Genomic DNA, 12,162 nt, shown 5'->3' on the forward strand with positions numbered 1-12,162 from the left:
AATAAATAAAAAATAAATATCCAGAGCGTTCCTATACTCTAGTAATGAACTTTCCGAAAAAGAAATGAAAAAATAATTTCTTTTATAATTGCAACAAAGAGAATAAAATACCTAGGAACAATCCTAATGAAATATGTGAAGTACTTACACTGAATACTATAAGACTCTATTAAAAGAAATTGAAGAAGCCACAAAGAAACAGAAAGATATTTCATATCCTTGGATTGGAAGAATCAACATAATTAAAATGACCTTATTACCTAAAGCATTATACAGATTTAATGCAATCCTGATCATAGTTCCATTGGCATTTTTTAAAGAACTGGAACAAGAAATTACCAAATTTGTATGGAAGCACAAAAGACCCTGAATCACCAAAGCCACTCTGAGAAAAAGAGTACAAGGCTGGAGGTATCACTCTGCCTGACTTCAAATTATACTATGATGTGAAATAATCAAAACAGCAAAGTGTTGGCAGAAAGACACACAGACCAGTGGAACAGGATTGAGAGTCCAGAAGTAGTAAACTCCTCTATATATGGGCAAATAATTTTCAACAAGGGGCCAAAAACATAAAATGGAGAAAGGAAAGCCTCTTCACTAACTGGTGCTGGGAAAACTGGAAAGCCCCATGCAAAAATGAAATTAAACTGTCTTGTATCACCACACACCAAAATTAACTCAAAATAGATCAAGGACCTGAAAAAAACCTGAAACAGTAAATTGTACAGAAGAAAACATAGGTACTAAACTCATGGACTTTGGACTTAGAGATGATTTTATAAATTTGACTTCAAAAGCAAGGGAAGTAAAAGCAAATATAAATGAATTGGTCTATATCAAACTAAAAAGCTTCTGCACAGTAAAAGAAACCATCAACAAGGCAAAGAGGCAACCACTGAAATAGGAGAATATATTTGCAAACAAAACCTTGATCACAAGGCCTAATATACAAAGAACTCATACAACTCAGTAATAACAAAAAATAATTTAATTAGAAAAAATGGGAAGAGGACCTAAACAGACACTTCTCCCAAGAAGACATACAAATGGCCAACAGATATATAAAAAGATGCTCAACTTCACTATCTATTAGGGAAATGTAAATTAAAACCACAATGAGATACCTTCTCACACCTGTTAGAATTGCTATTACCAACAGGAAAAGTTTTGTGGAAAAGGAAACCCTCATACACTGCTGGTGGGAATACAAATTGGTACAACCACTATTGAAAACAATATGGAGTTGCCTCAAAAAACTAAGAATTGAATTACCATATAATCCAGTAATACCTCTTCTGGGTATTTACCCAAATAAATCTGAAAACATTTATCTGCAAAGATATATGCACTCTGATGTTCATAGAAGCATTATTCACAGTGGTCAGGACATGAAAGCAACCAAATTCTATGTTAGATGATTGGATAAAGAAAGTATAGTACATATATACAATAGAATATTACTCAGCCATAAGAATAGAGAAAATACTGCCATTTGCAACAACGCGGATGGATCTTGAGATAATCATGCTAAACAAAATAAGTCACACAGAAAACGTTGAAAATCACATGATATGACTCATATGTGGGATATAAAACTGAAAGCAACAAACAAACATGACAAACAGAGACTCATGGACACAATGAATAAATGGTTACCAGAGGGAAGAGATGATGGAGGAAGTAGATAGAGGTAAAAGGGGTCAAATATTTGGTGACAGAAGGAAATCTAAATCATTGGGTGGTAAACCCACAATGCAATATATATATATATAACATTTCGTTGAATGATACACTTGAAACTTATTTGATTTTGTTAATCAATGTCACTCCAATAACTTTTAATCAAAAAGATCTAATTGATTTGACAAAAATTTAAAAAATAACCTATTAGGTAAATATGTATATAATAATTCATTTAATAATTCCCATACTCAGAGACATTTAGAGTGTTGCATATTCAACCTCATTTATTCATCAGTCAGTATTTATGGAGTGTCACTTGTACATACTGAGATACAGAAAAAAATGGTCTTTTATCCAGCTAGGAAGAGAGAAAATTATACACTTGGAATGCAATTTGATAAAGATAAGCTCAGGTTGTTACGGAAGTAGCTAAGCCAGATTTTATCTTACTCTGATAGAGTCAGATAAGATACCCCATAGAAAGTGATATCTGAGTTCTTGGAAAATTACAGAAAATACAGATTAGAACAAAAGAAGGAAATAAAAAATACTTATGTTTTAATCCTTCTAGTGTTTCATTCCATTATCACTGATGATGGGCATTGAATTCCCTTAAAAAGCTGCCAATTTTACTGGCAATAATAGAACCTTGTTGGTTAATTTGTATATTTCTTTGATTAATGGTAAATTTGAACATTTGATATCTATTATATCTGTCTTTTTAAAATTTATCTTTCATTTTCTTTGACTTCTTTCTAATATAGTTTTGGCATCCTTCTTACTGGTTTATAAGTTCTTTATATATTTAAGGTATGATTTTTATCTATAATGCTTTTTGCAAATGTTTTGCAGTTTGTCTAACATTTAATTTGGTATATAATATTTTTAATATACAAGAATGTTGTATTTTTAGGTAGTCAAATATTTTCCTTTGAGCTTTTTTCCACTTCTTTATTCTTTAGAAATTATTTCCCCTTTAGAAATCAGGTAATGGTTATCTATTACTCTTTTCTAAATTTTATAGTCTTTTTTTACATTTAATAATTTAGAAGATTTGTGGCCTATTTTAATTTCTTACATGTAATAACTTTATTTCATAACTCACATTCTTTTATGTTGAGCTAGCTATCTTATTTCATAATACATTTTAGTATCTGTTAGGACAATTCCTCTTTACAAACTTTCTTTCCCCAAATTTTGTCATTCTGATTTGAACATCCTTCATGATAAACTTTGAGATAATTCTAACAAATTCCAAAAGAAGTTTTTGGGATTTATTAGAATGTTATTGTTTTGCAGGTTCAGGATACCAAAGCTTGGGGTGCCCCATTCTGGCAGCTGGAAGAATATGTGAGGAGCCGTGGGCAGATACCACACGGCATAGATTTATTCAGGCATAGCAGGACAAGCAAGGCACTGGCACAGTTCCAGCTTCCCCTGCCTGCACAGGTGGAGCTATTCTTCTAACCAAGTGCATAATAAGACCAGGTACTATAATCAATCACAATCTACAGGTTATATAGGATGCTATATCTAATGCTACATAGGACGCTGTATCTAAGGCCACCTGGGACATTGTTGCTAAGGCTGCCTGGAAACTGCACGGCTTGTTGGGAGGGAGCCTGACTGCATCCATTTTGTTTAGTCCCCTCACCCAACAGTTATTAAATATATTGATTGACTTACAGAGAATAATAGAATCTAATCTCTTCATCTAAGAGTGTGCTATGTATCTTCATTTATTTGTCTTTGTGTCCACTAGAATTATCATGTTCTACATAATTATCAAATAAAATATAAGCTCTGTAAATTTTTTGTTAGGGTTGTTTCTGCATGTTTTATTTTTCATTCTATTGAAAATGGGATAATATTCCCATTATCTTGTATGCCTCATGTTGTTTTTATATGGGAAAATTGTTGATGTATTTTTATCTAATCATCTTTCTTTCAGTTTTTAAATTTTAATATTATTTCAGTTGATTCTTTTGGATATTCTAGAAATGCACTTGAATTGTCTACATTTATTAATTTTGTCCTTTTTCTTGATCATTTTAACTCTTCCTTTCCAATATTAGCACCATTTTAGTCTGATTGCACTGTTTATGTTCTCTACTGCACACTGAATAAGAGTAGTGGTAGCATGTATTATTGTTGTGTCCCTGACTTCAATGATACTGCTTCTTGTAAGTTTTTGAGAGCTCTATTTTATTAAGTTTAGGAAATTCCTTTTTTTGTTTCTAGGTTGCTAAACTTTTAAAATTAATCACGAATAGGTATTGAATATTATAAAATGTTTTCCCATATTTATTAAGTTGATAGGATTACTTTTCTCCTCTAATCTGAACATGTAGTGAAATCTCCTTACTTTCCTAGCATAAAATCCACTGTCATGATATATCTTTTAATACATTGCTTGAATTAATTTTGTTTAATATTTATGAGTCCATGTTTTTTCCTATGGTATAAAAATTTCTATAAAAAAAAGTTTTAAAAAATTGAGACATAATTTAAATTCACTCATTTTAATCAGTTTTTGAGAATGCACACATCCATGTGAGCCACAGCCCTATGAAGAAATAGGACATTCCGTCACTTCAGAAAGTCCCCTTTCACTCTTTTTCAGTCAATCTCCTCCAACCTCAAATTAGTCCTTTTTGATTTTTATCACCATAAATGAAAAATTAATTAATTTCCAAGCTATTGTGACTTTATAGAGCTTTTGGTTGTGGTTGTAGTTGTTGTATATCAAAATGGTAGGTAACAGTTCACTCCTTGCCTAATTCCACTGTGATCACAGAATATACTCTGTAGAACTTCAATCCTTTGAAGTTGTTGAAACGTACTTTATGATCTGTTACATGATCAATAAACATTCTCTTTACAACAAAAGGCTGCATATTCTGTAGTATTATACATACATCAATTATGTCATTTGTTCATTGTGTCATTCAAAATTGCTAAGAACATTTCTACATAATTATTTTGTATACTTGTTTTATCAATCAGAGAATTGTGTTAAAATCTCTGATAATGATTATGAATTGTTCTATTTCTCCTTTTAGTTCTGTCATTTTGCTTCATATATTTCAATGCTATATGTTTAAGACCATACAAATTGAGAATTGCTATAACTTACTGACGGATTGGTCTTTTTATCATTAAAAAATGTTCCTCTTTATTTCTAGTAATGCTTTTTGCCTTAAAATCTACTTTGTCTAATATTTGAATAAATATACCAATTTTCTATTTAGTACTATTTACATGACATAACTCTTTTCATCCTTTTACTTTCAATCTTTCTGTAATTTTTTATTTAAGGTGTCTCTCAGAAGCAACATATAGCTGAGATTATTTTTTAATCCTGTCTACAAGTTTTGTATTTTAATTGAGGGCATATAAATTTCATTTATGTTTAATTGATTTAAAAAACAAACAGCTCGTCTGCTTAAATTTACTATCTTACTACTTGTTTTCTACTTGTCTACTCTTGTTGTATCTTCTTTTTTCTTTTTTTTTTTGCTTCATTTGGATTAAATATGTTTTATTATTCTATTTCCTCACTCTATTAACTTGTTACTATTCATTTTCTATTACTTTAGTTGTTACTCTAGGGATTTTAATATTCATTCTTGATTTATTAAAGCCAAATACTTTTATCAATTCCCATGCAATGCAAACTTTAGCACACTTTAATTCCATTAGTCTCTCCCTCTTTTTGTGCTATTATTGTATATATTTTAATACTATATATATACATTTAAATCCCACAAGACATTACTTTTATTGTTTTATACGGTTCAAATTTACTTATGATAATCTAGCTATATATTAATCTCTTTACTTTTCTTCATTCTTTCATACATCTTTATGATTTCATTATTTTTTATCTGCTTTAAAGAGCTTCTTTTCAAATTTCCTTTAAATGATCTTAGTATTTATTTGTTATAAAATATAAAAATTAAATATAAAAATATTTTACTTTCAATTTGAATATTTCAATATTTGAAGAATATTTTTACTGAGTACATAATCCAGAATGACAGCTAATTTCTCTTATCACTTTGAACTTTGAAGATATTTAATGGTCTTTAGGGTTCCTTTTTGTTTTTTTGTGACTTAGCTCTTTATCTTATTTTTCTTTTGCAGGTAATATATCTGCTTTTTCTGCCTATTAAAAAAAATTATTCTCTTTGTCTTTAACTCTCAGTAGTTTTCTATGATCTGCGTAGGTATGGTTATTGCTTGAAATTCTGCTGATATTCACAATTTTTCTCGATTCTGTGAATTGTTGTCTTTAATTAGTTTTGAAAAATTCCCAACCATTATCTTTTCAAATATTGCTTCTTTACTTTTATTCTCTTCTCTGCTTCTGATAGTTCAATTACATGTTAGTTGGAACATTTTATCACGTACCACTTGTGTTTTATGCTCTTTTCTGAACTCTATATCCTTTTATCTCCCAAGTTTTATTTTGCATACTTTTGAATTATTAAGTTCACTAATAAGATTCACTAATTCTTTTTAAAGTTGTATCTAATCTGTTATTAATTTCATCCATTAAGTCATTGTTTTAGTTTGTGGATTTTCCCCTCCAATTCCCCAAATTCCTTTTTATTCTTCTTTGGAGTTCTCAGTTATCTGCTGAAATGATCTGTTTTGTCACTTAATTTTTTTAAAAAGATATTAAACAGAATTATTTTAAAATCTGTCTTTAAACTTCAATATCTGAATCGTCTGTTTGCTGTTTATTTCTGTCTTTCTCTTTTAGTTTTTAAAATGATTCTTTTTATGTGCCCCTTTTAAAATTAAGTGCCAGACGTTGTATATGAAGTATTGTACAGATAATGTGTGGCTCTGAATGATGTTGTTTTTCTCCAAAGGTGATTTACTATTGCACATAGAAGCTGTTCTCAGTCCTTGTAAGGGCCAGTCTGTTTCTCTTTTATTGATGCTCCTAGTAGGTAGCCTTTTAGGGTCCCACCTGAAAGTCTACTTATCAGCTCTCCTCCTTAATAGGTTCTAAACTCCAAATTTTTTTTGTCTCTCCAGCCACACGAGATGGATGAAGCTCTGCTTACATTCTCATCCTTTTAGTCACTGCTTTTGAATCATCAAATGCCTCACAGGAAAAGTGATGCCATTCTAGGTCTCCCCTTTTTCCAGGATCTTAGTCATCCAAATCCTTGTTGCTTTTGAAGCAACAGTTTGTTTTTTAAATTTTGCCAATTTTTCTCAGTAAGAGTATTGACCACAAATAAACTAGTCCATCATTGCCAGAAGCAAAACTGTATTGGAACATTTTGAGCAGAGCAGTGATATGATCTGATTTAGATTTTTAAAAGATAACTCTGATTGCTTTGAAAATAAACTGTGTAGGATTGGAGAAGAAGAAGGATGGAAGCAAGTGGTATAGTTAGTAACCTATCACAATAATCCAGACAAGAAATAATGGTGACTTAATCTACTGTGGTAATGTGGAAATGGAGAGAAGTGATCAGATTGTGGATATATTTTGAAGGTAAAATCAAGAGGATTTACTTACAAATTGGATGACGAGTGTGGGAGAAAGAGAGGAGCCAGTGCTGATCCCACGTATTTTGTCTGAACAGCTAGAAGGATGGAGCTACCATTTACTGAGATGGGGAAAACTAAGTAGGACTGTATTTGTGAAGGATGATCAGAAACTTACTTCTTTGTATGTTAAGTTTGAGATGATAATTTGACATTTAACTGGAGATGCCAAGTGTACTTGTGAATATATGATTATGAAGATCGGAAAATGGTTGGAAGCTAGAGATAATAAATTTTGTAGTCTTAAGCATGTGGATATAATTAAACTCATAAGACTGTATGAGAGTACCTTGAAAGTTAAAGAGGATTGCAGACAGTACAATAATGCCTATTTCATAGAGCTGATGTGAGAGGGCTTAATTTATTCAACTCCTGCCTCCGGATCTCCCTTGCAGTGTAGGAAGAAACCAGGTGCCCGGAGCAACTCCTCACCCGCCCAAGGGAAAGTGGATTGTGAAGCTCCAAACGGCTGGCAGCTCGTATGCCTTTCATGAACGATGGTTTTGGAACACTCAGATGCTTAACAGGCGTATAACCCGCTTAGCCTGATCTCAGGCCAGAAGGGTTATGCCATTTGCCGCCTCTTGGCTGCAGAGAATGAGCGCTGGGTGCCCGGCGCTCAGGACCCGTGGAAGCTCGGCAAGGGGGCGAAACCAAGGGCAGAGCGGACTAAGGGCGGGGCGGGGCGGCTGGGATCCCTCTTGCGGTTGTCTGAGCGTGGCGCTGGGCAGAGCGGGTGGTTTCAGACTCTTCTGACCTGCGCAAGGCATCTGGAGGTGGGAATGTTATCCGCCGGCAGCTCCGAGAGAGCGGGGAGGCCAGAAAGGAAGCGCGCCCAAGCACCATGATTCCTCTGCAGAAGTCGGGCAGCGGTGGCTTTTCTGCAGCTGCGGCCTCAGGCTGGGGCCGGGTGGGCCAGGCGGGCGGAGGTCTGACCTCGCGGCGCTGACCGCCGGCCCCACCCCAGGCCCAGGGCTTGCTAACGGAGATCCGCGTCGCTGTGCGCACAGACTCTTTCCAGGACAGCTACAGCCTGAGCTGGGCAGGTGAGCGGGAGCCGATAAGTGCTGGAGGTTGCCGGGCTCGCTGAAAGTGGCGGCGCGTGGGTGGATAGCGTGCGCTGTGACTAGACACAGACATAGGTGTGGGTGGCGATTAGGGCAGCTGGTCGCACCAGCTACCCCTTTGCGTTCCACTACCAATCCCCAGAGCCTGCGCGGCGCTCCGCGAGCGCTTGGTTTTCACTTGGCAGTGGGTGTGAGAAAGTCTGTCACGAATGGTTGTCAAAACCTTGATCCCCTTTCTCTCTCAGGCCCTTTCCGTATCTGTGGTGTTTTACTCTTTAAAGAGAGAGGCGTGTGACCCACTCTTCTTAACATTTACCCATAGTGGCGGATCTGAAGTAAAACTAGAGAAACGTTTGGAGTCAGCTCCGTGTTAGCCCTAGTTAACTTGTAGATTCTCCATCTTTTTATGTGGCTGTAGTAAAAGGTAACATCTGGCGTGACAGCTTCTTCTGCACCAGTATCGTGTGATTTGTCAGCTAACTTCATTTTCGATTATCTGGTTTTGTACTCTTTTAGTGCAAAGATATTTAGGTCCCTGTGTTTTAAGTTCAAATCGGCTTCATTCATAGGCTCTCGGTCCTTGTCTCACTCTATTCTGCTGTGTGCAGCCTTTGCATTCTCCTCCCCATGCCACTTTGTGTGTGTTTGTGTGTTGGCGAGGAGAGTGAATAGAGCTGTCTTACAACTTGGTGTCTATTTAATTATAAAAGATAAAGGTTGTTTGGATACTTGACATTTTGTATGTTGAAGAGAGGTGATTTAGTGATAGTGGTTGGGGACTGATTCTTTTACCGTGAGAACACTTTGGAGAAGTTGTCAAAAGCACTGGCTTTGGGGTCAGACCTGAGCTCTGCTTGCTATATGTGCCTTTGGATGGGTGATTTAGATTCCCTAGTCCCACATTTCTCACCCATAAAATCAATACAATGACAGTACCTACCTCATGAGGGTGTTATGAAGATGCCATGCTTGTAAAGCGCAAGCCACTGAGCCAGGCACATAACATCCAATAAATGTTAGCTATAGCTGTAAACATTTGTTGTGGTTGCAAAATAGCACCATGTTGTAATGAGGAAAGGGTCTGACAGTTATTACAGACTTCATCTGGAGTCTTAAAAAAGAGGGTCTTGTAATATTGGTAACAATGTTAAAACCGTGCTTTTCTACAAGTTTTAAGGTAACTTTTAGAAATAGTTGTTTGTTTTTTGAGGGGGAACCTACCTTTAAAATGTCTTACTTATTCTATATATTAACAAAGGAAAAACGTCCTTCTGGAACAAGATTTACTTCATTAATGCTGGGTAATTTAACAGATGATGATTTAATCTGAAAAAAAAAAATGGATTTACACCCTACTAGGTGTTGTAATACTAATTCTTCCAGGAATGTTCCTTTCAATTTTGGTTTTAATCTTTGTTATAAAGTTAGCTTTCCTATAAGATGTTTGTTTTTTGTTTCTTTTAAGGTTGTGATATCTTCTTTAAAAAAGTAATAACTGCTGAAGCAACAGAATGATGCACGTCGATAGATACTTGATATATGAGCTTAAAACTGAAAAATAAAATTAATGTATTTGTTTCTTTTTCGTTCACTTTTTCGTCATGGAGAAGTTTAATGCAGTGGTTCAGAACATAGGCTTTGGAATCAGTCTGTGATTGGATCTTGGCTTTTTACTTAACTAGTTATGTGTACTCGAGTAAGTTAACTCGCATTTGATTGCCTCATAGATTTGTTAAGAGAATTAAATAAAACACATAGCATTAAGGCTGTGCTTCACCTAAGAGGGGAGGGTACTCGATAAATGTAATTCATTGTGTAACTCAATGAAATTTTTTTACATGTAACCAAAAAGCAAAACTAAGAAAACCTGCAAAACCTCAAAATATGCTTCTATCTTTGGCGTAAGTAATGAAATCTCATTGCAAAGAACATAGGAACTGTTTAGAAATCTCAGAAAAGTTCATTTTGTGTTATAAGCAGTCTTTGTTTAAGGTTTATAAATTTTGCTGGTATATTATGGTTTTGACATAATTTAGTCTGTTTATGCATAATCCTTTCTGTAGCAAGATAGAAAAGTTGCCTCTTTTTCCAACTATTAACTCTGATTGCATTTCTAATAAACTTTTATCCTCTTTTCTCTTTTTTAAAATTTGTAATTAGTTGATATATTAATTGACCTCATGCTGATATAGAACTTAAAAAAATTATCCCTGTTATATTTTAATGATATAGTAGGACAAACAGAAGATATATTCATTTTAGTCTATGGCCTGTCATTTAGTTGAAAATGTTAAAGAGCTGTGAATAGCTAACTGTTCAAACACAGAAACTGAGGTCTTTCAGCAGTTACCATTATTTTACCTTAAAGAAATATAAAGCTTTCAGTGAAATGGTGTTGGAAGAAATTTTTTAAATAGTCACTATTGATTCCATGGTAATGACAGGATATAATATTAATTATTTTAAGAAATGTTATGTTCTTTCATATCTCCAGTAGAGTTCATGGCAACCTAAATGTGGGTAAATATACGATGCAAAATTTTCTTTAATTTCTTGAAGCTTTATTTGTTATTCCTAAGCCTTTCTTTGAGTCAGGATATGTGCCAATGTAAACAAGGCACAGGAGACATGACCTTGGGTTCTGAGGGTTTTTTCATAATTTTGATATCCCTTGAGTCTGTTGATAGACTCAACAGAAAGGTGTTTCTAGAAATTTAAAATTATATTAATTGCACATCAAATGACTTGCTTTACATGTGTTTTTGTTACCTAGTCCTCAACTTTAATATTTTTGATATATTCATAAATTTTAAGTTAAGAAAAAAAGATTTTTAAAGCCAAAAGAACATCTTTTGTTTTTCATATTGTTTTATTTTATTATATATATTTTATATTATTATTTTTTATATTCAACTCATTGTTGAATTTTCCTATGGGGAAAATAAAAGATATAAATGAGTTCTCTACTGGAACAGGTACTTCGTAAATATATAGGGCCTTACAGTTTACAAATTTTTTCACATGTATTATCTCATTTAATTCTCATCATAAGCATGTTTAGAAAGTCTTATTTTTCAGATGAGAAAATCAAGACAGAGATAGATTGAGTCTTGTGAGAGACTAACCTGAGACTCTTAACTTTGAAATAACTTCCATTTGCCACAGATATTTTTCAAAGAATAATCTGTAGTCTATCATGTAGCTAAAGCAATTTTCCATAGTTTTAGTGAGAGATAATGAGTTGCAAATTGGAACAAACCATGCCTAGCTTCAATGTCTGATAGTTGCCTCCTGACACCTGACGTGGGCCTTATGGTAGATAAGGATGTCCTATCTCATTCTCCTCAGAGCAGTTGGTAGTAACTGGAACAAGGAAGTATTTTTGTCAGAGAATGTTCAAGTTGAAGGGGTTGCAGGAGTGGGCGTATTTCAGGAACTGTGTGTCCTTGACCTAGATTCAAAAGTGTAGGTAATGGCTTCAGATTTTGTACCTTACAACTACTTAAGCATGTGTCATAAACTGTAAGTTATAATTTTTTTTTTTTTTTTAGAAATAAAAGACCTTTAAATAATGTTATCCATGTAGAAATTGCTTTCTTTTAGTACAGATACTATTTAAGATTTCTTGGTGACTAGTTATTAATTTGAAGAATATTTACAAAGAAAATAAAAGACCTTTAAATAATGTTATCCATGTAGAAATTGCTTTCTTTTAGTACAGATACTATTTAAGATTTCTTGGTGACTAGTTATTAATTTGAAGAATATTTACAAAGAATTTTGGGTAATCTGATATTTTTGGGTGGACAAAAAAGTTGGCTATGTTTGTGGTTCAGCA

The 12,162-nt window shown here is 33.8% G+C and overlaps 1 protein-coding gene across 1 annotated transcript in view; it reads left to right on the forward strand.

Annotated features, from left to right (window-relative positions):
• The first annotated feature begins 8,101 nt into the window (after window positions 1-8,101).
• Window positions 8,102-12,162, forward strand: part of STK17A (serine/threonine kinase 17a) — a 37,543-nt gene continuing 33,482 nt past the window's right edge. The window contains 1 exon segment of the mRNA XM_015599487.2: window positions 8,102-8,303. Coding sequence (XP_015454973.2) covers window positions 8,102-8,303 — 202 coding nt within the window.

This window comes from Pteropus alecto, unplaced genomic scaffold (genome assembly GCF_000325575.1).
Source record: "Pteropus alecto unplaced genomic scaffold, ASM32557v1 scaffold109, whole genome shotgun sequence".
NCBI classification, from domain to species: Eukaryota; Metazoa; Chordata; class Mammalia; order Chiroptera; family Pteropodidae; genus Pteropus; species Pteropus alecto.